The sequence below is a fragment of the Mastacembelus armatus genome, chromosome 4 (genome assembly GCF_900324485.2).
Source record: "Mastacembelus armatus chromosome 4, fMasArm1.2, whole genome shotgun sequence".
NCBI classification, from domain to species: domain Eukaryota; kingdom Metazoa; phylum Chordata; class Actinopteri; order Synbranchiformes; family Mastacembelidae; genus Mastacembelus; species Mastacembelus armatus.
In genome coordinates, this window is record NC_046636.1 from 24137637 (window position 1) to 24165401 (window position 27765).

The window sequence follows — 27765 nt, forward strand, 5'->3', positions numbered from 1 at the left end:
GTGTGTGTGTGTGTGTGTGTGTGTGTGCGCGAGTGTGCTTTGCTGTGTAAGCTGAGTAATGGAGCGCTGTCGTGCCTGCAGTGGACCGATGAGTGTGAAGGCAGCCTATTTTCCTGCGGTCATGGTGCCTAACAGCAAAACTGTGTTATGCCATCTGCTTGTACAGCATCAGTACTACAGTTCATGTGCACAGAAATAATATCCAGCTATGTTTTATACATAACTGAAAATTATTTTACTATGTGTTCAGCTTTGTACATTAAGGGCATTTTTCATATTTAATTTACAAACCAAATATGCAAGTTAAGAAACCCAACTAAAAAAAGTTCAGTAACCTCTGAAAAAAAGGCAAGTTGAGCATCTTTCAGAAAATTAAATTGCTTTACATAAGGAAACAGATTCATTTAAACATTTTAATTGAGACCTTTCAATGGATTAAATAATAGAAATGAAGAATGATTTAATAAACAATAACACACACCCTTGTCTTGGTCAGTGCAGTGGGCAACAGTTTTGCTGCTACACTGTAACTTGGTTCACTATGACCAGTAGCATTTCTTGGTTAATGTTATACCAAACATGAGATGTTGCTGTGTATCTGACATTCAGTTGTGTTTTTCTCTTCTTGTGCTGCTTTATGGCATGTTTCATTATTTATTTGATATCCCACAGACCTGCAGCCACACGTCCATGATAAACAGTGACATTCATTTAACAAAATTCATTACAGTGCAATTAAAAGGTGTAATCCGTCATAGAAATGCTGATGATTTGTCCTCACAGTTGAGTAATCAGAATGACACCTGAGTGCTTTTTTCACAAATGACTCCATTATGTTTTAGTAGAAAACCCCAGAGAGCTGAATCGATATGTGCTAGGCTTGGCCTAATGTACGCCCATTGGGACTGAATGCCATAATACTTTGAGTGTCAGTGGTTAAGTTGATCATCACATTATAGAAGGAAAATCCAGTGGCCTGGCTGTTTCTTTAGCAGCTGTACTAAACTGTCTCTAACACATAACACACAAACAAACTCCTTTACCTTACATGACTCACTTTAAAAGGGCACATGAGGTTACAATTAGCAGCCACTGTGTACATCAGCAGCGTGAAAAGGGTTCCTGTGGGCCAGTGCTTGCAGCAAGGCTCTCCCACACAGACATAAATATGTGCCGGAGGCAGACGGAGGGAGAGAGAGGCGGGCGAGCTACAAGTGAGAAATTAAGAGGAGGGAGTTGGGAAAGTGAGAATGTGGGAGGGAAACAGCAAGGACGAGAAGGATGTTGCCCATTAACCTCAGACAGGAATATGGGCAAGAAAATGTTCTTTCCACCCTGACGTAAGTACCAATAAAGAACCCATTCCTCCTTGCTTTGTGTGTGTGTGTGTGTGTTTGTGAGTGAGAGTGTGAAATATAGCCCAAAATATGAGAGTCCATGCTAGGTACAACATGTTCTTGCCTGTATTTGATTTAAGTCCACTTTTAAAACAGTAATAAATGAGATTATTGCTGCTGTTGATTGATTCAAACACATCTGTAGCAGCCTCAGAAACATTAATACCTGGGATGTTCTTGCTTCATGCAAACAGTATTTTAAAACCAATCAATGAACTATCAACTCAGGAGTGATTAGCTTTGCAGGTAGGTTGGCCTTTTATTAATATGTTCATTTTTTCTTTAAGCAATGTGTTTTTCACAGGACATCCAGGGCCACCCTTTGAAATTTGCAGGTAACTTTGCCAAACTGTGTAAAAACTCTACAAATTGTAAAACATAAATCTTCCACTTTTTCATTGCTGTTATTCCCCTCAATGAAAAATAGTTAGCAGACTCAGGACTCGACTCTTAAAAAAAAAACAAAATAAAAAACTTTTTTCTCTATTATGATTAGATTTGTCTACTGCCTTATTTGTGTGTTAAAAGAAACTTAGTATGATGCTGGAGGACTCAAATAGACTTATCAGTTATTTGGGTTGTTTTTTTATGTTTTTGTTTTTTGTGAAGTGTCTTGAGACTATACAAATAAAATTAAATTGAATTGAACTGAATTGAATTGAACTGAAACTGGTTGGAAAAGTCAGTAACATAGCTTTATCTAACCATAGCTGTGGCTGTGGCTGTGGCTGTAAGTCAGGTTTTGTTGTTTTGACTGTTTCTTACTTTACAGGTTTAAATGATGCTGTGTAAGGCAGTGCTGTATGTGGGTGTGTACATGCCGGGAATTATTCACACTGTGGAGACCTTGCTCATGAGGGGAACACGCTGATCCCCAACATGCAAATCTATGAATTTTAGAGTGACAGCTTGGTCTAAGTTTAGCACTGGGTTAGAGCTGGGCAAGTAGTGGTTATGGTTAAGGTTAGGGTAAGCCTGCAGGAAAAGAATGAATCATGTAATGCCCCCATGAGTGATATATGTGTAACAAAAAAAGATGGAAACTCCATGCATAATTTTGCAAATGTGGTAGCATGGTGCATGTGAGTGCGAGTATGTACATGCTTTGCCCACACAGAGAGTATGAGTCAAAGGGATGGATCCCTGCCTGCATGCCCAGCAGGCCTTCACTCAGTGTCTTAACTCTCTCCAGCAGTTCCTGGCTGCCTAATAGCTTTCTTGGAGTGATCTACCTCTGGCAGCTCTAAACATATTCATTTAGAGATGTGGCAGCACCAGCCTCTTAAAGATCCTGCTCCCTCTTGGAATGGAGAAATATACATTTTCAGTCTGTCTACAGTGTGAAATAGTGATATTCCTGTGTTTCTTAATTCAGCTCACTTATTTCTCTCTGTCTGTGGTCTTTCCTCCCCCCAGTCCATTTGTATGTAAAGCCTGTCCTTGCAGATCCATATTCTGGATTACCTTGGCAAAGAAGCAGCTCACATGAGGAGGAGGCCGAGGCTTCAGGAAGGTAGAATTAGACACATTTGCATTCATACCACACACCCACAAGAAGTGACCTACTTAAATCCCAGGAAGCTAATTGTTCAGTGTAAACACGCCATACTTAATCTATGAAGAATTATGCAACTGTCTGGATGTGTCTACTTAATGTCAACAACACAACTTGACAGTTTTAGAAATTGTTTTATGAATTCTCACTGAGGTGACCAGCACAGTAGGACGGACTGAAATGGCCAGAGAGCCTGATCAGTTTATGGTTCTGCATTTGTTTGTTTTTTCTTACTGCAGTCTGCCAAATTCATATTAGCCGAGAAGCAGTCAGTACCTGGAGCACGACTGGTGATTTGAGCCCAGTGGTACTGAGGAGACTGTGCACAGCATAAGTTGTTTGTAGACATGTATAGGACAACTTCAACATTCATAAATCATCTGTGTTTTCCTCACATTGTCTGGCCTTGACCTTCCAATACAGCCTATGTGTGTGTGTGTGTGTGTGTGAGAGAGAGAGAGTGAGAAATCTTCAAGGATAAAACAAGAGCACCATCTGCTGGTCTGTGCTCTCCCCATCACTCCCATATGGATATAGAGTTTTTGCATGATAAAACAGTATCTGTTAGGGTTGTACATCACCCTGACAGCCAGGCGAGGAAGCATGAAGTCCGAAACCGCCCACACACAAACAAGTACACACACGCATAAATCAGCTCATTGGAATTACAATAAGGATCTCTAGTCTACCGAAGTTATTTCTGTCCCACTGAGTTGTACAGTCTCCAAAGACTGCCGTGCCAAACTCCATTTTTACATGCTTCATATTTGAGGTTCATAGCAGTGTGTGTTTTTTGTTCACAGTGGTGCCAGTTTGTGTCATATTATGGAAGAAAATATCCTCGTCTTGTCTGTTTAAAAAAACAATTTTAGGAAGTGCCACATTCCTTTCCTTATCTCATTTTTTAGCCTTCCATTACAAGGAAATACAACCTGTGGTGCACATCTCTCCTCGAATTTTCTGTAGTAGTTTAAACCTAGTTTAAACCTAGAATTTACCTTACGTAAATTGCTATTTAACACAGAAAATCTATAGCTATTTAAGGTACCACAGTTTCACAAACCAGAAGCTTGGCAGCGCTTAAAATATACATTTTTCCAAGCATAACTAAAAAAAAAATGATACAGTTTTGCGCTACCTGTCATCCATAGTTTAGCTACAGAAAGACAAATGGCTCTAGGCAACCAAAATTACAAAGCAGATGTTTTGCTACGTTAGAAAAGGAAGTACATGAGCCATTTGAATAATGGAAATATATTGCAAGCTGAGTGGGTGCTGAATGCTGACTGTGGGCCAACAGGGTGAGGCTGTTCAGAACTGTATAAAGTGCATAATGAATTGACAGACAGGAGGCTTTTCTCAGTTTAGTCATTTATTTAAATGACCTGGATTAAATGTTTGGCCCTAAGAAATGACAAGCCTGAGCAGACTCCTGCCGTCGGCAGTGGACTGTTTTATGACAGACAGCTGTTTGCAAGGGTAAAAGTTAAACTGCAGGTTTAAAAAGTCAGCATACCTTGACATAGCAAAGTTTGTAGTGAATTTTCAGTGTTGTCTGGGGTATAATTTTGGGCCAGTTTGTGTGGTTTTGAAGGCCGTGATCTTGTGGCGGCCTCCTTCATGTTTTTCACTCATCTGAAACCAGGTTTGGAAAAACACTAGAGGGAGCTAAGGGATTACTCGGACAGACTGAAATCATCGCTGCCTCTGTCTCTCATCCAATGGTGACTAAGAGCATCCAACAACAGAGCACACGACAGAGTACTCTCATTACCTCAGCGAAGAGGGAAAACATTACCAGGTGGCAGAGATCCTAGCTTAAATAAACAGAGCTGAATCGAGACAGGGACACACGTAGGCTGGCTTTGCCCATCTGTCTGTGTGTCTGTTAGTGAACTATAATTAAACAAGGTTACTGGAGGGTTACTGTAGTCATATATAAGCATATACTATAATATTGCGGCGAGCGGCAATGACAGGTCCAGGCATCTTGGGTGCCACAAGCCCTGACATGTCACCATCTAATATTGAAACATGGGATGTCCATCAAATGTACAGAACTAATGAGAGTGTGCCAAATTTCACAACCTTTAGACACAGGAAGCACTAATTGTCTGCAATGTTGCACATGTGCATCATGGTCATTGTCAGTAACCACTGAAGTTTGGTGTTTGTCAAGGAATGGTTCTTTCCCACCACTAAGGGACCAGGATGTCCAGCTGCCTTTAGCCAGCCTATGAGCACCTTCGCCTGATATAGGCTGTACCACAGTGCCCCTTGGTCTCTGGTTCATCCCCAACAGCAGGGGACCAGGACGTTCAGCGGCCATCATACAGCCTGTGAGCACCTTAGCCAGGCATGGACTGTACCACAGTGCCTCATGGTTCTCTGGTTCTTCCCCCACACCATGTGACCCAGACATCCAATTAATACCAATGCCAATGTGAAAAAGTGAAAGTCTAAGTGGCTAATTAATTTACTAGGATCAGCAGCCAAAAAGAGCTATGAAGAAAGCAGTGTAAGCTGTACCTGGATAGGATGCAAAACTGTGCCACAGTCTGAAAGACAGGTTTGCACAACAAATGATTTTTATGTTGTTTTATTAGGAGTGGATGCAGACAATAAAACCAATAAAATTAAAGAAGTATCTAAAGTTAATAGATATAAAATAAAAATATAGCACCTATCAGCCTCATTTTCTGGGGTGTTTTAATCAGCAGATGTGTTAATATAATATGCATATTTGACTGTTATACATTACCTATTCTTCAGTGTCATTTATTATTGTTTGCCAGTAGTATCCAGCAGTAACCCTGTCTGAATTAGGATTATCGGGGCACTTCACTAGAACAGATCTTTTCTCCTCCTCAGCACTACTAGATGTAGATACTGTCTACTGGGGCCAGTGAAGGCCAGTGCTGAGATTTACAGTGCGAGTGTGGTGCGCTTCACTTCCCACATTTAGGCCCGTAGGCTCCAGACAGCAGCAGAAGCCAGCAGAGGTGTAGGAGGGGTAAAAGAGGTAAGTCCTCCACCCACCCCCTTCTTTACCCCCTTATTTACCTTCCTCCTTCTCTCCCCCTCCCACTGTGGCTCACTACCTCTCTCCCAGTCTCTGCCTCGCTCAGTCTGTCTCTGTGCTCTGGGTCCAGGTCACAGCCGCAGCAGAATCAGAAAGCGAAGATGTTAGTCGTCGCTGTGCTGTGGGCGCTGCTGGCCGCCCTGGTGCCCGGCGGCTTGTCGGAGCCCATGACGCTGGTGCAGGAGCAGATTAAACCAGAGTCCTCCCTGCTGAAGCCAAAGGTTATGATCGCTATCGTGGTTCGTAACGCAGCGCACAGCCTGCCACACTACCTGGGCTGCATCGAGAGGCTGGAGTACCCGAAGGAGCGCATTGCGATCTGGTGAGGCGCACAAACAGGGATGCAGTAGTGAGACTTTATGGGAGGGTGTTTCTGGTAGAAATGACTCTTACAGTAAAATTTAAGTAAACAATGCTGTGCAAATATTTCTACAAGTAAGAGTACACCTCTTCATCATACATTGTTTTGTGCGTTGTAGTTAGCATTTTCCACAGTTACGGATGTCTGCACTGGAGCGTGTTGTACTGAAAAACAGCGTGTGCCAATTAATACATTATAATAACAGATTGTCGGCTCAGAGACCTGTTGCTGCATTTTACGATGCACCTTCCTCGCGTGGCTCTCGGCATCCAAATTGCACGCTGTGTGAGGAGATGAAAGAGCTGCTGTGCACGTTAGAGTTCGGCTTAACTCTTAATCACGGTCCCCTCCGTCTGATTCAGCACAATGCAGCGGAAACGGGGCTTTAAAACAGCAGGGCAGGCAGGTATGAAAGGGGGGGCTCACTCCAGGTACAGTCCTGTGAGTCTCTTTCTGTCTCATGAAAGCAGACAGAGACTATAAAGCAAAGAAAGGCCCTGCCAGTGAATGGATGAAAGGAGACATTGAGTTGGTCTCACAGCGGCATTACTGTGTGAGTATGTATGTGTGTGTGTGTGTGTGTGTGTGTGTGTGTGTGTGTGTGTGTGTGTGTGTGTGTGTGTGTGTCTATGTCTGTGTGTCTATGTCTGTGTGTGTGAGCTCTGCAAAGTCATGCGTAAAATGTGTGTGTGCCCTTGTGCGGTCTGTATTTGGGTTATCTAGGCTGATGGCTCAGACAGAAACACAGTCTGACAGATTACTGGGTAGAGGCAAGTTGATAATCAGCGCACATTGTAGGTGTGAAGAATGTGAGATGTTGGTCACATGGTGGTGGGTGTTTGCCATCCTTTCTCCCTTTCCCTGGCCTTCTTTTGTTTTGTTTCCCTTCTTGAGTGAAAGGGACTGTTTCTAATTCAGAAACCCTCCCCACAACACACACATGGGCACAGAAGAAACTTAGCACAGGCATGAGGTCTGTGTGTTTTGAGTGATTTATCAGAGGAAGGGCCCTATCTGCTCTGAGTGGTGTTTCTTTATCCTGCAGATGCAGCCAGAAAAAACTAGCAGCATATGTTTGAGGTCTTATTTGTCACAGAAGTGTCACCGACATGAAAGACAGAATTATGAAGCACACAGAAACACACACACAGCAGGCCCTGCATCACAAACATCTGTCAGGACTTGCTTTATTTTCAGGAGCAAAATCTGCAGAATCTATGCCAGGGGTGGGCAACCCATGTTCCTGAAGGGCCACTGTCCTGCTTGTTTTCCAGCCATCCCTGCTCTACCCACTGCTGGTGACCTGGATCAGGTGTGTTCAGCCAGTAAGAAGCTGGAAACTACCAATTCATTTTGTCTTCCCTCACTCCACTCTCATCTCAAATGCAATAGGCTAATTAGTGAAAACATTTGTTGATACAATCCTTTTTAGCACATAGGTGCATAAATTTATGTGTGCAGACTAACAGTTGTGCAAGAGACCAGGAAATTAGATGATTTAGATGAAAATAAGTGATGCTTTAGTTTGCTGTGCTGCTTCGTTTCTGTGGTGAGGATACGTTTGAAAAAATTTGGCAACTGGAAAGAGCAGAAACATCGAATCATCTTTAATATTTGAAGAGAAATGTCTTTTAGTGGTGGTGTTGGTGGCTAAACTGGTCAGGAAAGTGATTTACTCACACAGATCTGAGCCTCTTTGTTTCTGTTAGTCGTCATTAATATTGCTCAAGATGTAAGCCAAACCATAAATCCTTGCCATAAATGTCAAGTTGTAATTCACCTCTCACTAAAAGCATAAATTCATGATTTAGTGTCTTTACAGTGTGTTACAGATCAATAATTAGTAAGACAACAACAGTTTAAAAGCTAAAAATTATGTCTGACAAGTCTCAGGTCACAGAATTTGAATATGACTGAAGAAGAATTCCAGATGAGTTGTGCAACCTCTAAATGAGTAAAACCAGTTATTGAGTTAGTATTTCTAAATGACTTCAACATCACAGGAACTCAATGATTATTTTGTGTTATTTTTGTCGTTCTTTGACAGTAGAGCGAGGTAAGAAGCTTGGAGAAACAGACGCAAACGATGTGAGATGACGGTATGAGGGTCCATTAGGCAGTCTTGTTGTGCTACCACCCATAGTTTGTCTAGATAGATTATGGACAGAGGGATATAAACCACTACTGAAACTATCAAAAAGACCTCAGGCTTTGAAAGAACAGAGGATTGTTTTTCTTTATCCCCTCCCATTTATGCCAGACATACGATCCAGCAGAGACAGAGCCAGGAGGACTAGAGAAGAAGGATGTGGATAATTAAACATAATAATAAGAGTGATGATAAAAGGGGAAAGAGATGGTGTTTTTCTGTTTAACCTCCAGCACACCCTCTTTTACAGAACCAGGGAAGATGATGTTTTTGTTGTTATGTTAATGTGTGTTTGTTCTGCATCTGTGTGAATGTCCATGTATTATATATGAGCATGAATGGAGCATAATAGTTGAAACAAGAAGAAAGGTTTTTTAAAGCCTGATTAGTATTGCAGTATTACAAAACAAACAACAAAATAAAGAGCAAATGTTGAAATGACATGACAACAGCAGGCTTAAAGCACTTAACAGCTCAGTTAGATGGTGAAATCATCCATGTTGCCAAAAATCTACACAGGCTGTTGGGAGGACCAGGTTTTCCAGTTTGACAGTTTTGACAGGATAATCTGCATCGTCTCCTCCACCCTGTTTCTTCAGCTCTGACTCACACTGACAGTTGGGATGGTCAGTAAACTGCCTTAAGACATTGTCTGCAAGTGGACGCAGGTTTTAGAGAGAAGTGGCAGAGCAGTGAGACTTTCACACTGCTGTTAAAGGATGAAAGAATGCAAGGAATTAGAGAAAGGGGGATGTTTTGGGAGGTAGAAGGTGGTCAGCAATGTTGGGAAATTACCCAGGGGGCATTTAGCAGGATGGTTAATCCACATTCCCACAGTAGCTTGCACCATGTGCTCCCCCCTGCCCTTTTGTTGTGTTGCTCCTTTTTCATTCTAACAGAACGACTGTGAACTAAGCCACTAAAATTCATATTGTTCTTTACAAAGGCTAATAATCTCATTAGTGGAAGGGCCCCTGGAGAACAGCCACACTCAGTGTGACTAAGCTTAGCACTAGCTCCCAGTAGTTTCTATGAGTCAGAAAAATGTGTGATCACAGCAGCAACAGCAGCAGCAGCAGCAGCAGCAGGAAATCTTCTGCCTTATGAATCAATGATATGTCAGCTTTCACCTCACACATTGGTGAGATTTACATCTCTCATGTGTAAAAGCCTCAGAGTACACTGACAAACCAAGGTCAGACAGAGGGCACACTGGTCAGCAATGTCACCTTGCTGCAAGAAGCATCTGGATCTCAGTCCAAAGGCTGATGTCAGATTAATTGCAAATGTGAATCGTAAAGTCTCTAGTTCAGAATATAAAATTGAATGTGTCTGGTTCTTCAGGGAGCAGCTTGGCATAGCTTAGCCTAAAAAATTGAAGCAGAAGGTAACAGCTAGCTGGATATATGAAGATGTAAAAGAATCTGCCTACAAGCACCTCTAATGTTCACATTCAGCTCATTGTGTTTTGCTCATTTATTATTTCCAAAAACCTAAGTGTAAAATTGACAAGTTACAGTTTCACAGAAGGTTATGCTCTGGCTGTGTGCACCTAGAGCCTTGTCATCATGGTTTCCAGGCCATTGTCTGCTCCTGTCTTTTTAAGTAAGCAAAGCTAATGTACCAATGTGAGAGGGGTCAGGGTTTTCATCAAACACTCTGCATGAACCCAAATCAACATTTTTCCCACAATACCAAAGTATTTCTTTCATTAGACTAAATATAGAAATGTAGAGGGCTATTTCATTTCTTTTATCTTTTATTCTGTTGTGTTTTTCCAGTCAGCCTATTGCCAGTTATGCACCCTGTCTACAGTTATTGTTTATAGTAGGCAGCTTCAATAGAAATCATGAAGCATTTCATAAGCCGTGACATTTGAGGCACAATGCAGGCAAAGCTCTCTAAAGTTCAGGCCAGCCTGCTATTATTTTGCTATTCGTGCTGCTGGCTGCCTGCTGCTTACTGCCTGCTGGCTGTGTTTGTGTGGTGATGTGCTTTCCCAGGTGCTTGTCTCAGGTTGAGATGATTTGTTGACTTGTCAGATGATTTGTTGACTTGTCAGAGACAGAATGAGCCACGGAGAGGTTGTCAGAGCATTGACACCATCAGACTTCCCCAGAGGTCCCACTTTACTGCTTTCATTATGTCATGTTGTTTATTTACTCGTTTATCATCTAACCACTTATCCCACATTTATGCCTGTCATCGCTGTATGTTATACCTCGTGACAATGAGGCGTGGGCTTTGTGATATGATTTTTCTTAGTGTTGAACATTTTTTTCTCATTGCATTTGTGGACAAAAATAATATGCAACAAAAATTACTTACACCTATTGCACCATCTCAGCAAAACCTCAGGTATGATATGACTTTATACATATCAACACAGGATAAATGCCTTAGTGATTCATGTGTCAAATATAGTGTAGCTCCTCTGAAACAGTCAGTGTATGTTATTGTCACTGTATCTGTTTTCTATTATATGTTATAGGACGACTGATGTGAGATTATTAGATACATACCCAGCTCCACTCAAGCATTTGATGCCTGCGTGATATGACATGTTGTAACATGATGCAATCAATATACTTTTCTAAAGTAAACTTTGGCAAGTACTCAGAGTTACATAGCACTAAATGAGCCATAACAAAAATCCAGATAAATTTGTGCCACTTAAATGTTTTGTGTTTGTTCACTTGGGTGTCCCACTAGTTAACTCAACAGTTGCTTTGTTGTGACCAAATGGTAAAAATGAACCTTAAAGCTAGATTCACACTTATAATATAATGCTTAAAAATAACCAAAAATCCTGAATCACCCATGTGAGACCACTGACTCTCCTGCCCCTGCTTGTACAGCTTGTACACATTGCAGTCCCACCAGTGATCAACCTTTCATCAAACCCCCACAACAACAGATTCTCAACACTGTTTTCAATGAATCTTCAAATTCATATATAGATTATTCAAACTGATCATCCTTTCTCACCTGTAGCAGCATTACCCACAACATACAGCCCCTTGCACACAAGCAACCGTACCCATGTGCCTGTTCGAGGTGTCCTGTTGTGTTTCCACCAGAGTATATGAACACCCCTGATGGTTTTGTGACGCCAGTGTGTCTTTGTTAGCTGTTATTTACTATTAATCTGCATTTCCCCTCACTGGCATATATAAAAAATATGAGAAAATGGAAATAACTAAATAGGCTAAGAAGTTGTACAGTGTTGGATAGTACCCTGGTGGCTTCTTTATGCCAGTTGTTTACTTCAGGATTACTTCTTTCCTCCATGTCACCAACCAGTGAAGCAGAAATCCTGGTTTAAATTCCTGGTTTAATCAGGCAGAGCGTTCCGTCATATTAGGAGAATAGTTCATCCAAATGTACAGAATACATTTTTAGAATGGGGTAGGCTATTGTTTGTTATCTGGTGCAGACAAGATGGACATTTGTGAATGATTAGCAATCTGCTTTTGGTGTGTGTGTGTCAATAGGTATTAAATCATAGTGTTTTTATTCTGTCCTAAAATGAGTGTGTTTTATTATCGTCATTGGTGCATTTCAAATATGACTTTAACACGCAACAGTATGTTTCGTCACACATATGCTTGTGTGTTTTAGATGGGTATGTGTGTGTATTAATGCACACATAATGGGTGTGTGTATCTGTTCTTCTCTGGCTCAGCACCTGTTTTCCATTTACTTTTCCAGTTATCCCACAATGCCCACAGCAAGCCAGAACCTCCATGTGCAGAATGCCAGGCCACAATCATCTGTTTGACCTCCCAATCAGTATCACCTGAGGAGTTGCAGTCTGCAGTCACATCCCATGCATAGAAACTGAGAAACACATGGGAAAATTATATTTCTCAGATGAACAGCTTGTAGTGACTCACTGGAGCAGAGGAAGCTGATTGTGTCTGGGAAAGAACACAGTTTGCTTTGAATAAGTGAATCTGCAACTGATGTTTCACATACTACATACAAACTACTACCACCCTCAAGCATTGTGGAGAATTTCACAGAACATTTGACTTCAGAGACACCCACTCACTCACAGACACCGCTGGTTTCAGATGGCTTCAAATAAAACAGAACATATCTTGTTGGCACCCTGCTGTGAGAAAGTCACCCATTGCACTAAAATGGCACTGAGTCCCGTTCATATGTAATGAGGTTTAGGGACATTACTGGTGTTGCTCTTGATGATAATAGTGTCACTAAGCCATAGCACTGAAAATATGAGTGAGACAATGAAATGAGGCCAAAATAAAGTTAAAGTACAGCCAAGGATTTAATCTTTCTATACTTTTCATATTTGTCAAGAAGACCCATACAATAATCAAAACTAAGAATGAGTAAGTTCAACTCAGTATTTACTACTGGGCCCCAAGCTACGATAAAGATAAACTGGAGTGCGTAAAGGACATTGATGTTTGTGAAGAGGACATTAGGCACATTAAAAAGCACATTAAACAGCTGCAGGGTATCTGTGGCTAATAAAGACAATTCACATCCAATACTGAGATGTTATTAGTTGGAATTACTTTGTGGTCCAGTGTCTTTTTTCCATCTTTAAAGCTTAATCTTTCCCAGCCCTGATCTCAGCCTCAACCAACAAACTCTCTGAGGAAGCTGAGGGGATGCAGCTGCTGATGTTTTACCTGCCAATAGTCCAGCCCTGGCCTTTCGGCCCAGTAGGAAGAAGGCATAATTGGGAAAATCTCTGTAGAGCTGACATATCTGTTCAATCATTTGTAGTAAACAAACAGAACTAACTTTCTAATCCCTAAGACTTTTTTCAAATTCTCACTCTCTCTAGTCCCAGGAATGGAAACGATTGTTCCCAGACTTGGCCCCAAAGTATGAATTCTTTCCTTAGATGCCCCATGTGTTCCAGTACACTTCCAGCAGTACTGTCAGAGCTTGGCAGCATTACAGTGATAGAACAAAAACATAATGGGCGTCTTGGTATGAGGTCTCTCATCAGGGTGGGGGGTGCTGGATGTGGAATGTGATTAAGATGAAAGAGATGGGGATGTAAAGAGAGTGAGATGAAGAGAGAGGAGAAGAAACAGATCAATCCTTCGTCAGTCAGAGTTTAGAGCGCAGAGAAAATATAACTTTAGCACCATCTGTCTGTGTTACTTAACCGCTTTCTCTCGTTTCCTGCATCTTATCCTTTGGCTCCTCTGTCACAGCTTCTATATCAGCTTGCTGTGATAGCATGTGATGCATGTTCACATTTCTTGGTTCTCCATAAGAGAACACAAAATGCTATTATTTCAGTTCAGTACCCATTATTATATCACACTTCAGTGCAAGTTCTACCAGCCTTGGTAGTTTTGTTGACCCTCAGAGTCCTGAGGAATTTCAGTCAGGAGGTCCCGTCTCACCAGTCCTTCCCACTCTCCCTCTCTACCACTCTTTTCGTTCTGTTTCCCCCTCCATCTTTCTGCTCATCTACCCCTCCTGTTTCTTCTTTGCCATGGGCCATAAAACCACGTCAGCCTACAGACTAATATTACAATGTCAACACACACCAGCATAGTTATTATGTTTTAAAGGCATCCGTGCTCACGTCTGAAAGAGGCATTCTTACTTCTTAATTACATGCAGCACCCAGTCATTATTGGCAGTGATATTGGATAGTTTATTGAACCAACAGGCAGCTAACACTGGCCTGCTAGCTGGGGCCTTTCAGACCTGTGTTTACCGGAGAGGGCCAGTCCCAGAGACATGCCCCTGTGTTTAAAGCCAGATGTTAACCTTCAGTTAAGCTCTTCATGACATGCTTGGTATTATCTGACACACAAGTCTGCAGGGGGTAGCCATCCAGGTGGGTTGCAGAGAGAGTGATGAAGTGGTTTAATAATCAAGTTAATGATGGAGATACAGATGTATTGACGCATTTTATAACTGCTGCAGTGCCATCTGGCCAGTTCAAAGAGGTTTCACAGCAATTTTGCTAATATACAAAATAATATTACAATACTATGGCAATATTTAAAATAATATAGTCACATTTTATAAAATGTGATGCAATAGTTTGCACTTTTCATTGAAGAGCTGCGATTTTGTTGTCAGCAAAATACATGTTTTTCTCTTCCAGTCTACAATTTTATCTAATCTGTATAGTATCATAATATTCTATACCTGCACAGATTATGGACTGATGTGATATCTGAATATTGTGTAATGAGCACTGGAGAGACAACAGGTGATAATAGGGCTTGATGCATGTACTATGGCTGAGTGAAGGGACAGATGTGGTTGTGCAATGATGGGAAAAATAACTGGACATCTATGAGGTGTTAGAGAGATAAGAGTGGTGGGATGTGGAGGTAAGACCTGAAGAAAACATGTGGTGTACAGATGTTGATCATAAACACATAAAAGGGAAGAAGAAACCAAATCCCAACGCTGCAGGCAGCAGAATAACGAGGCTGCAACTTACTGTAAACTTCAAAACAGGAATGAGGAGACACAGCATGAGGCAAGAGCTAGGGTAGGCAAGAGATACAGAGGTATGAAGGGATAAGGACAGGGATTTTAGCCCAAGAGCCCAGATTATTGGATGTTTGTTATGTTAACCTTTTATGTGTTTGCTATGTCCATGTACCCTTTTTTGTTTTTAACAAAATCATCCTCTTGTAATTTCAGAGACTCTTGCCATAACTGAAGTTTTTGACAGAAACTATCAAAGCCTTTTGAAGTGACACTGAGGTCACAATGCAGTAGAGTTCGGCTTCAGTGGCTGATTTGCGGAAAATTGAAGGAAATTGAAGGGAAGGTGCATATACATAGTATGACAAATGTGTCTAAAATAAGATGAGAAGACGGAGCAATGTCCCATGAAAATTATGGAAAGCACACAATGAGTAACATCTTCTGTTTTCTTGTCTGTGGTTTGCCTGATCAGGCACATAAGAAATGCATAAACAAAACAAAACCAAAAAGAGCCTGTAAAATACAAGACTGGACTCCAGGGAGATTTATATTTTTTCTGATTTTGTGAGCCACAGTGAAAGCATCTTTAGCATTTTAGTGTGCTGTGTGTAAAACAAAGTCACGCTGATCCTTTTTAAGTTTGGAAGAGCTGTGTGAGGAATTCACAAATATATTAATACTTTATCATCATTTACATTTTAAAATTCTGGATATTTTTAGTTCGTGTTTAGCAGTAAGTGATGCAAAGACAAAGCCTTCACCCCTCCCACACTCGCTCATGTTGTCTTATGTACCACAAACATATAGATTCTGTATGTTTTCCTTTACTTCTCAGTTGCTCTTTTCAAATACTGTACCTGCCTCGAGCTGGGTCTGTCACTAGGAGACGACATGTAGGAACATATTCATATCCCCCAGCAATGTGCAGTTTAGCAGTCAAAGAAGCATGTAAACGTCTGTGCAGATCTATTCATTACCAGCAAGTCAGGTGTTTCACTGTGTCTCTACCCTGCGATATGCGTATATAACTTGTATAACACAGCTCACCAGTTATACTGCTGTAAAACAACAATTCCCAGAAGCCCAAAATGACCATTTGTACATCTTATTGCACATCTGCACGTGTTGACAGGCACACACACACATAGATATTATCAAAATTATTTACCACTGTGTGTCCTCCAGGCTTCTTGGAGGGGTTGATTATTTTGGATGGCTGAAGGTGAGTGAAATTCCAGACTTAGAAGCCCATTACTGCTTTCTGAGTAACCTTTGTGTGTAACACAGGACTGTACATGTATCTGTGTGATTTTTACATGTTTACTGTTTGAAGCACTGGTTTTTGTGATCATATAAGCATCAGCCTGTCTGTGTGTATATGCCCGTATCTGTATGTCTTAAAGAGAGAACAGGTGTTGTGAATGTATGGGTAAGTGAAGAGTGTCATCACTGTCATCCTCTATGTTGAGAGTCTAATTACAGTTAACTGCTGTGTGTGTATGTGTGTGTTTCTATGTCTGCCCAGCCGGTCTAAAATTGGTTGCAATTTTGGAGAGAGAACAGCAAGGAATGTTACAGCGAGCAGTGGAAAACTCCATCTCACTCACTCAAGTGTGTGTGTGTGTGTGTGTGTGTGTGTGTAGTTGTACGCACACATTCAGAAAGTGTACAGGGTTTTGCCTCATTCTGTTGACCTTTTCTCTTTAAATGGTCTTTTAAATGCAAAGAGCGGGAGAGACAGGCAGCATCAATCTTTCTGATGCCTCTAAATGCATAGAAGTGATCGCGAGCTGCACAGTGATGCAGGGCTTGTTTACAGTTTTAATTTATCTTGCTTGTACACACACACTCACCCACACATACAGTAGCCACAGTGTCTTGTGTGAGTCAACTCTGGGAATGGAAGTGGAAATCTCTGTGAAGAAACAGCAATACAGAGTATAAACCACAGGAGTAACAAACAAGCAGCTGCAACTGCCATAGATTTTACACTGACATCATTTGCTTACAGGTAGCAGTGTGTGTGTGTTGAAACTGGTGCTTTGGCAGTCTACCTTTACAATAATTTGGTGTCAAGTTGTTTACACATCAATATTCACAGTCAGATTAAGGAAAAACACCTTCAGCCTGACCTCATTCATTTTGTTGAGGAGCTTGACCTGATTATTTGATGGACGTCCTTATCCAGCCCCCACAGCTGTTAAAAGAAAAGTGACAGCCGGTCTCTAGAGGAGACTACCTCACACTAATGTCTTTCTACGCTGTGATGCCTCGCCTGAATCTCTTCATCCATAACATGGCAATAAGCTAATGACAGCTTTTCTGCATTATGTTTCACTCTGCTTCATGTATTCTTATTTTTCCATCAAATCATATCCCTGAAAATGGAGCTGAGACGCCAGGACAGTTGTTTACATCCTAAGTGTTGAGTTGACTCATTGTAGTTTCAGGGACAATAACAGTGGCTGTTTTGTTATAGGATTGACCGTCAGTAGTCTGTTTCACTTGAATGAAACACAGATGCTATGTGTTGGTGTTTCAGGGCAGCAACAGACCACAATATAGACAACAGCACTGCCATGTTGAGAGAGTGGCTGAAGAGAGCCCAGCATGACTATCACTATGTGGAGTGGAGACCCATGGAGGAGCCACGGTGAGTCACGCAGGAATCAGTTATTAAGCATCTATTAAGGCAAAGTCAGGAGAGGCTTCTGTTCCTGATTTGTTCTGCCTAAGTTTTCTAATGAAATGCTGAATATTACATAATTAAATTATTTATTATTCTTTTTATCAGGTCCTACACAGATGAGTGGGGTCCAAAGCACTGGCCCCCCTCCAGGTTCAACCACATGATGAAGCTGAGACAGGCGGCACTGAAAGCAGCCAGGGAACGATGGGCCGACTACATATTGGTATCGACTTTGATGCTCTTTATTGAATAATAAACACACACTAATGTGTCAAGCACTTACACATTATGTGGTTTAAATTGAATTTTTCAATTGAAGTTGATGTACACTGCAAAAATATTTACATAAATAAAATAAATGTTTCTTGTCCTAATTAGTTTTTATGTTCACTTAAGTTTTTTAGATTAAATATTAGGCACATTTGAATTTTGGAAGTTATATTTCATAATGAGTGACCTCTCAGACCCTACTCCTCTCTAGTTTGTAGACAGTGATAACCTGTTGACCAACCCTCGTGTGCTGAGCCTGATGATGGCTGAGAACCTGACCCTGGTGGCTCCCATGTTAGAGTCTCGCTCGCTCTACTCCAACTTCTGGTGTGGCATCACCCCACAGGTACAGTTTGGACAGTTCACCTTTCTGTCCATCCACTCCACTACATTTACTATGTTCTTCATCTCCCTCCTCTCTGGCAGGGTTATTATAAGCGAACCCCAGACTATCAGCCAATCAGGGAGTGGAAACGGCATGGCTGCTTCCCTGTTCCCATGGTGCACAGCACCTACCTAGTAGACCTGCGTCGTGAATCCAGCAGGGACCTGGCTTTCTACCCCCCTCACCCAGACTACAGCTGGGCTTTTGATGACATCATGGTGTTTGCTTTCTCTGCACGCCAGGCAGGTCAGTTTGAAAATCAGCATGTGTGTGTGCTGCAGTATAACTCAGGATGCCTTTGTTTTTACATCAGCCATAAATGTGGCTGTGTTAACTGTGCATGTGAATATCTGTTATTGTGCAAGTTTATCATTGTTTGTATATTTGTGTGTTTCTGATGAGTAATCATCCATTGTGAACAAACAGAACCATTAGGCCTTAATGCCAGTAACAGTGTGTGGCCTTTGCCTGCCAGCTCAGTAAAAAGTAAACACTTAAAGCATTTGCAGAAATATTAACAAATATCATCTCAAGCATGAAGACACTTAATGAAACACAGAGATAGCATTCTTCCATCTCAAAAAGTTAGTTTTAGTACTTGCAGTATACCATATACAGGTGCATGCAGATATAGCATGTAAGTGAGATTATCTGTCTTTTGCATGAGAACACACTGAATTTACAACTAACTTCCCAGCACTTTGGTTTGTTACAAACGCCAAAACTATATGAAGAGTATAGCATGTTGTGTGTGTGTGTGTGTTCCCAGGTGTGCAGATGTATGTGTGTAACAGAGAAAACTACGGTTTCCTGCCTGTCCCTCTCAAAGCACAACAAAATGTGGACGATGAAAAGGAGAGTTTCATACACACCATCACGGAGGCTTTGAGTGAGTACACACACACACACACGCACGCACGCACACACACCCACACACACACACACACACACAAAGGCACAAACAGTTTCCAGCTGTTGTGTTTTTACTGTCACTCCTTCTCCTTCTTGATCCTCTGTGATTGTATCCTGTCAACCCTCTTGCTTTAATCCTCCTCCTCTTCACTGTCCCTCTCTGTTTATCCAATGCCCCACACTGCTCTTTTCTCTGCTCTGATTTTTAAATAAACCAAACTAAGTAAACCATCACAATCCAGAGAAAATTCATTAATTCTCGAATCCTGTTTTCACCATTTTAACCTTCTCCTGCCTTTATCTCTCTGCCAACAGTTCACCATGACATTGAGCCCTCTGAACACTTGTACTCGCCTCCATCACCACAGGACACAATGGGTTTTGATGAAGTGAGTTATGAGAGTGCAGGCCAGGAAGTCAACAACTGCTGCCTCTCAGTGTATTTATTGTTAATCACCAACTGTCAGTTCCTGTTTTTCCTCCTAATTTTCTTCCTTGCCTTCTGCTCTTTGAGTTGTCTTTCCTTCATACACTACCTATAGTATCTGACCTTAATCTATTTTTTATGTCCTGTGTTTGTGTTTTGCGTCAGCCTGATAATGAAAAAATGTAATGAAATGTATATGTTTATTTTTTCTGTTGAATGTTTAGATTTTCCTGATTAACCTGAAGCGCCGGCTGGACAGAAGAACCAGGATGTTAAAATCAATGGCGGCACTGGGTCTACATGCCACACTGAGAGACGCAGTGGATGGCAGGTAGGTTAGGAACACACAACCCAAACTGGCCTGAAGATTAACATACTAATCCTGACATCAATCCTGAAAAAGTCTTCTCAAACTCGCTGTGATTAAACCTTTTTAGGTTTGTTCTGCACAAAAATAAAAGTGACATTTTCCTATCTTCTGTTCTGCACTTTATCTCCAGTGCCTGAGTGCCAGCTAAGATAAGGCTCAGTCTTTTGTCTCCCATCTGTCACTAGTACATCCAAACATTCTGTCTAAAAACAGATTTGGTGTTTGTAGCAATATGCCTGATTTACTTTCTCTCATGTTTTGAATGCCCTAATCCCTCTCCCAGCCTTTGTTTGCCTGGCAGTATGTATTACTTGTTGCAACCTGTCAGATTTTATTTTGCTGTTTTGCTCTGATGATTTCCTTACTGACAACCAAATCAGCTATATAATGAGTGTAGATACATGAAACACCCTGATATTCTCATCTCTACCCCTTGTCAAACTCTCTTAGTGCTCTGAACACATCACAGCTGCAGGCATTGGGGATAGAGATGATGCCAGGCTACAAGGATCCTTACTCTGGCCGAGTCCTAACCAGAGGGGAAATTGGCTGCTTCCTGAGCCACCACTCTATATGGACACAGGTGAGGACTGCTTTTGCAACAACAAAGATCCAACCAGTTGAAGTGTTCTGTAAGTGGATACTGAATCCCTTCCAGCTCCAGGGTTGCTGCTCTGGATGTAGTAGAGTCACTTTGCACCTGCAACCGACTTGATTTTATTGCACACACTAGTTAGTGTATTTTATATCATATATCTCTGATTAGTACGATCTGTTAAGAAGTTACTACACCACAAGTTTAGAATTAAACAGAGGTCAAACAATTTAATGATCTGATTTCACCTGGCATACAGTGCTTAGCACATTTTTAAAAAGCATGCTGCATGTCGGGTAAGATGAGTGGAGAGCTAAGAAAGACAAATTCATGTCAGGAATCTGGCATGAATGTAGAAATTCATTTTGGAATATTGCTTCCATGTCTTCTAGCTGGTAAAATTAAGAACATTGGAAAAGCGAGGGCTAAAATAATGCAGGTACACTTTAATTTTCAAGTGAATATTTGTGCTGTGTGATTATCAGGTGGTAGAGCGTGGCCTCCAGAAAGTTCTTGTTTTAGAGGACGATGTAAGGTTTGAGCCCCGGTTTAAACGACGGCTACAGGCCATAATGGATGACATCGACAAAGCCCAGCTGGACTGGGACCTCATGTAAGAACACCCATCCAACAATTTACACACACACTCTCAAGGAAGCACATACAGCTTGCTTAAAGGATTTCAAACTATGAAAAGCTCAGAGTCACATACATTCTCTAAATACTCGTATAATATTTTACTTTGGGTGAATGTCTGCTCCTAAAACCCATTTGTGTGAAGCCTCATCATTATACCCTCTCTTTCTTTTCCAGCTATGTAGGGCGGAAGCGTATGCAGGTGCAACAGCCAGAGCAGTCAGTGGAAGGTGTAAACAACCTGGTTGAAGCCGACTACTCCTACTGGACACTCGGCTACACACTGTCGAATCAGGGCGCCAGGAAGTTGCTGGCTGCACAGCCGTTCACAAGGATGCTGCCTGTTGACGAGTTCCTGCCAATCATGTTCAACAAACACCCCAAGTCAGTCGTCACTTTTCACCATATGTGATTTCAAATTACAATGCAGCATAAAAGCAATACATGTGTGATACAAGGCATGTGATCCAGAAACCCACACATTACAGAAAGAGTTACTGTATAATGTTCACTAACATAGATACAAAGACCCTTTCAGACCAAGTGGTTTATGGAGAGACATGCAAATATTTACCCAGGACCACAGATAGATGATTGCATGTGACCTCTTACATAACAACATATCCGGTAATCCACATTTAGAATAATCATGAACATTTAAAGAAAAAAAAAAGTGCATGTGAAGTACATTGTCAGAGAAATTTAGGCCATGCACGGATCCTGTGTCTACACAAAAACAGACCAGAGGGCCATAAATCAGTGTAGACTAAAGGCCTACTGTACAGTAATCGTCTATAAATAGACAAAAACACACATATTTATAACACTTTTGTGACTTTTTAGACACTGGGACAGTGTGTCGTTATTTAGTTTGTACCCAGCTGGTAGGCCACAACATCTGTCCCTTTTCATTCTGTCCTTACTGATCCTGATCCCCCTTACTTTATTATCCTCCTTTGCACCACCCCCCTCTTCTTCATCTCCTTTTTCTGTTCTCCCTCACACACAGTGCATGGATTGTTCCTGGGGTTCAGTGGGTACAGTGCCTCATACAGGACACACAATACCTGCTATTCTTTTCCTGTTCCCCTTGAGGATTCATGTCGTGCGCTCCTCCACCTATACCGCCATCCCCATCTCCTTTCTGCTTTTTCATCCTTTAAATCAGTGCTCCACCTTTCCCCGATCTGCTCTCATTCTTCATTTATCTGCTTTCTTACACTTTTTATATTCACTCTTCTCAAAAACAGACCCCTACTTTTGTGCAGTCCCTACATGTGTCACCCACTTCTCCTCCCTCTTCCGTCTCTCTCTTTGAGGAATGTGGGCCAGCACGGATCTTCCTGCTGGTTGGGGAAGGGGGACAGGATTTCCATTGATAGAGGCCTGAGAGTGGGGGTGGGGTAGAGATGGACACTGAGTGAGTGTGTGACTTACTATATAAATACATGGTGATGTGTGTCCAGTGTGCACTGTACAGCTTTCTAGATAAATACACAGTGTGTGTTTGTTGTAGTGAGAGAAGGTGAGATTGTTCGAAAGTGAGAGAAATGGGAACAATGGACTAATTACGAATAGGTGTCAGGAGAAATTTGTGACTTTTGTTCAATATTATATAAAGAAACTGCACTGGCTTATGTGCTATGTGGATATTATGTCAGTTGTGTTTGTTTTTTGAGGGGAGAAGGTACCGCTGTGTTTCTAAAGTCAGTGAGGTGCTTCTTTCCTAAGTTATGTTATGTTATGTTCTCTTTATAACTGAATTTTCTACTGGAAGCTGCATGGAAGCTGTGTGTGTTTTTGTGTTGGTTTAGGGAAGTTCCTTTGAGAGCTAATAAAAGGGTGGAGTTTCAGCCTCCCTGCTGAAAGGCTTTAAACAGCCAGTTGGACGGCAGGGTCTTGATCTCTGTAATGACCTCTGTCTCCACAGGTGTGACTCTGTCAGGCTGACATATCACGCACAAATATTGCTCATAGCTCCCTTTGGCTCTGCTGCAGGCTGACGATGACACACTAATAGTAGAGTTCATGCCGTTCACTATGTGCAACAATATTATGGTAGTTCACAAAACTACATGAAGGTGTGATTTTGATCTGATGGGATTAAATATTTTTATGCTCTTCATCATATCAAACCTGATACTTGTACTCACATACTTTTTATTTGTATTTTCTACTTATGTTTTATTTAGAGTCACAATTATATGAATTAATCTGGCACATGTTTTCACGGTGAAGAATGTTTGCTTATAAAATGTGAGATTGTCAGGTTGAGTAGTATGTTGAGTTTTAACTATACCAATTGCTATTTGGATATAAAGACTAAGCACTTCCAGCACTAACAGTTGTGTAGAACTTGCAATTATGTAAACAGCAATAAGAACATCTTTGTCTGCAGAAGGCAAGAAGATCCTGTTCTTGTTTTTGACATCCTGTATATTTGCTGTCTGTGTTTATATTACATTGGTGTCGGCACCAGAACTTCCAGTTGACAGGATATGATCGTCGTGTAAACCACAGTGAGCTAATCTCTCTTTCCAGTTATTCCTCCCTTCCTCCTCTCTTTTGTGACCTTTAGTATAAAACAATTACAGTCAGGGTAGATTGGTAATTACAAACATATGGGTGGCAGAGAACTGAGTATTTCAGATTTCAGTATTTAGGGTCACTAAGTCCCTTGATACATTGCAATTGAAGTAATTTTCACTGATCACTTGCTCTTGCTTCTTTTTCTCTGTTTAATATCATTGTGCATTAAATAACCTTGGTTTTTGGACTATACGAGACACTGCTTTAGGTTCTGGAAAATAATGATTGTCATTTTTCACTACTCTAACATCTACTGACTAAATGGCTGAAAGAATATTTGAGAACCTAATTGGAAATGATATAATAAATAATCATTAAAATGCCCCTATGTTGATAACATGTCTTACACATATTTTTTTCTCTTTCCCTCTTCCCATCCCTCCCTAATCTTCCTCAGCACTCAGTACATGTCTCACTTTGAGCCGCGGGACCTGAAGGCCTTCTCTGTAGAGCCGCTGCTCATCTATCCCACACACTACACTGGAGAGCCAGGCTACATCAGCGACACTGAGACCTCCACCATCTGGGACGACGATGCCGTGGCCACAGACTGGGACCGACAGCACGCCCGCAAGACGGCCCAGCAGGGTCGTATCCGTCCTGTGGCACAGAACAGCGTCACTGGAGACTCGCCTCCTCCTGCAGCACGAGCATCACGAGACGAACTCTGATTAAGACACATGAGAGTAAGACTTGTTCTATGAATGTCACGTGTACACACACTTGAAAAGATACTTGAACTACAAGCTGGCATACTGTATGTGCATACACATATACACACACTGGTATCCGCATGGATAAAAGCAGAAGTGAGAGGTCTAATCTGCTGCCTGACGAGAGGAAGAAGAAGCGAATCTGGGACGAGGGCCAGTTGGTCTTTGACAAAAGCTTTATTTATTCCCCATGTGCCTTCTCTGGGCATGTGGAGCCCATGAAAACTTAAGAGACACACGGAGGACGGCTCACATTAAATGCAGGACACGAATGAAAAACAATAAGAAAACATTCTCACAAATCAGTTTTTGTGATGTGCTTTTTAAATTGACAGCTGAGGAATAAAGAAATCTTAAAGCTGTGTGTGTGTGTGTGTGTGTGTGTGTGAAAGCATGTGAGATTGCATGTGTGTTTGTGTGCACATGCATATAATGTATGTCAGATGTCTACAGAAATAAACATGTGCAGGAGGAGGGATGCTCATACTGTACACAAGAGTGTCACTGCTTCAGACACACAGACACACAGACACACACACACACACACATTGAGAGTATTGCTCTCTCTTTGTCATGCAGCAGAGCAGTAACACATGTTATTGAGGCCATTGCATATGTCTCACTCACACAGCAGGCTGGTCCTGCTGGTTAGCATCTCAGAGCAGCAGTCATCCATTGCATGTAGCCTTTAGGGTGTAACATATGCTGTTTTATCAGAGCCCTCATTTGAATTTATGTGTGAAATGTTTTGGAAAAACTGGATTATTGAATTTTTCCATTTCTCAGCTCAGGCTGTTCTTCATTCACTTGTGGTGCTGGGGGGGAACCAATAAACCAACTTCTCTGTTTATGTGTTTTTACTTTCTCTGCAGCATAAACTCACACAGACCTGATCTATTTTTCTTACAGTGATTTTAGGTTATTGTTTGATTATTGGCATAGCAGACTGTTTGGAGTCAGCAGCAACAGAAGAAATGATCCCAGGATGGACTGAATTTCAGCAAAGCAACAACTAAAACACGCTGCACTCCTCAATGCTGTGGGGCCAGAATAGAGCTTTCATCAAATAGTGTATTTTATTATGTAAATTGACTGAATAGAAAGTATAAACTCGCTGCAACTGTTCCCATGACCTTCTAATATTTCCTTAGATGGAAGAGCATTCCTTCTGTGGCAGCCTCTTGGTTTTACACAAAACCAAGAGTAAAACTTGAAAGGAGCTGCAACCTTCCAGTAAATTCACGGTTGTGAATAGTGATTGTGTCAAGGACACTGTGTTGCCTCCCACTGTTCACTTGCTCAATGAAAGTCTGCTCACTGTTTTATAGTTCCTGTCTGCTGTAGGAGCTGACAGACAGAAGGATAGAGAGAGGGGGGAAACGAGGGAATAGGGAGACAGGGTTCAGGGGGTGCCAGAGGTTAAAGGTGAAGAAGTGAGGTGGGAGATGAGACCGATAATGAGAGAAATGTTTGACGAGTGAAAAGGATAAGTACGCACATAGGAAATCAGTTTAAATATTAATATGCTGCATTTTGGTTGAGATGTGAGAAAAACCTTTTTATCCATCTGCTATCAGGTATTTTTATTGTATAATGAGATAAAAACATAACACTATTGTTAATCCTGCTTCATGAAAATTTGAAAAGATCTTACTAGTTAGTGAAGTTAAGTTAGTTCCTTTATGAGATGCTCTATCTGCAGGATGGCCTCCTCAGGTATTGTCTGTTTTAATGGTAGGATGGTAACAAGGACTTGGGGTTAAGCTGCCATCTGCTGGTCATGTTTCAAACAGCACTACTACTTCTACTTTGCTGTACTTGCCTTGAAGACCTGTTACATAATATACCCAATATTATGATTGGGCTGCAGGCCATATAAAAATTCAAATCACTAGAGAGAGAGAGAATAAAGAGTATAATTGATAACGTTTTTGATTTTTACATTATATTTGCATGGAATTTGTCTGGAGAAATTTGACAGTGAATGCTGTTCAGGTTCTCTCTCCCTCTCTCTCTCTTTCTCATTCACACACACACACACAGCTCAACACCAACACTAAGCCTAAGCTAAACCTGACACCAACCTAAAACCAAACCTTAAACCTCCAACATCTATTCAGAGCGTGGGCCAAAATGTCTTCACAGTGATCAAGTCCAGTTAAAAATTGTTCACAGACACGTACACTGACACTAACACACTGCTAGTGGTCAAAAAATTGTTCAGTAGCGAGTTAGTGCAGGACTGAAATGCATTCATTTAACTATATTTCTACATGCACGTGCACATGCACACTTACTTACACCATTCCGTGTTTCCAGCTCATGTATTGTTTGAAAGAGCTGTAAGCCTGAGACAAATCCTCCTCAGTGGCAGATTTGCTTAGCTGGACAGAACCCGTACTGAGGAAAATAGTCTGTTTGTGACTACAGTGAACTTGGCAGGTGCAAATCTCTCTTTCTCCTCCTTTTCCTCTTCTTCTACTTCCTTTTTTCTGCTCCTACACCGACCAGTGATGGTATATCATGGATGGACCATATTCTCAGGTAAGAGAAATATTATTATTGTATCTAATTGTGAATAATAGTAATTATTATTATTATTTATTTTGTTAAATATACCCCAAAAATCACTTAAATGTGTGTTTGCTGTTTGTTTCACAACTAGGCTGCTGAAGATGATGTCTCCATCAGTAATGTTAACTTGAGGAGTTGGAGAAAAATGTTGTCTGTCTAAATGCTTGACATTGACATATATTCATGTTATAGATGAGTGCATGTGGAAACTTGTCTGCATGTTTTCCTGTTTATGAGATATTGTGGTTATGTATATGTGTGTGTGTCCTGTATCACAGACAGCATCTGAAATGCTCTTTGGTCCATGTCTGCTCTCTGGCCGCCTCTGTTTTTAAAAGTGCACTAGCTCTTATCTACCTGTGTACATACTCACACACACACACACACACACACACACTGAATGATGTCATGTTTTAGATTCTTATTTCCTACCTTTCAGGTAACTCATTTGCATGCTACATGAAAATCAACTTGCAGAAGCCTGAGCCTTGCTGATGGAGTTATGTGTCATCACCATCATGTCAGCATTTATTCTGTCACGCTGTTGCAGTGCAGACCTCAAATCAATACACACAGACATGATGCTTTCTGTATTCCACATAAATTACAGG

The 27765-nt window shown here is 41.3% G+C and overlaps 1 protein-coding gene across 4 annotated transcripts; it reads left to right on the forward strand.

Moving 5' to 3' along the window:
* Positions 1 to 1310: 1310 nt before the first annotated feature.
* Positions 1311 to 25428, forward strand: colgalt2b (collagen beta(1-O)galactosyltransferase 2b). 4 transcript variants are annotated; one of them, XM_026304573.2, is made up of 14 exons: positions 2814 to 2910; positions 5824 to 5974; positions 6105 to 6356; positions 17537 to 17647; positions 17789 to 17906; positions 18165 to 18299; positions 18380 to 18584; positions 19108 to 19227; positions 19566 to 19639; positions 19902 to 20008; positions 20498 to 20630; positions 21128 to 21255; positions 21456 to 21662; positions 24265 to 24538. In XM_026304573.2, the coding sequence occupies exons 3-14, from the start codon at positions 6136 to 6138 to the stop codon at positions 24536 to 24538; spliced, it is 1833 nt and encodes a 610-aa protein (XP_026160358.1). In that variant the 5' UTR covers positions 2814 to 2910; positions 5824 to 5974; positions 6105 to 6135. The 4 variants fall into 4 exon arrangements, with proteins under 4 accessions (XP_026160359.1, XP_026160358.1, XP_026160357.1 ...); XM_026304572.1 differs by having other exon boundaries at positions 2826 to 2910; positions 5918 to 5974; XM_033325133.1 differs by lacking the exon at positions 2814 to 2910 and having other exon boundaries at positions 5683 to 5974; positions 24265 to 25428.
* Positions 25429 to 27765: the final 2337 nt, after the last annotated feature.

Excerpts from the sequence above, each read along its gene's own strand:
- colgalt2b (XM_026304573.2), top strand. The coding sequence starts at position 6,136 with ATGTTAGTCGTCGCTGTGCTGTGGGCGCTGCTGGCCGCCCTGGTGCCC. Across the intron at positions 6,357-17,536 it reads AAGGAGCGCATTGCGATCTG|GGCAGCAACAGACCACAATA; the intron begins GTGAGGCGCACA and ends TTGGTGTTTCAG. Across the intron at positions 18,585-19,107 it reads TTTCTCTGCACGCCAGGCAG|GTGTGCAGATGTATGTGTGT; the intron begins GTCAGTTTGAAA and ends GTGTGTTCCCAG.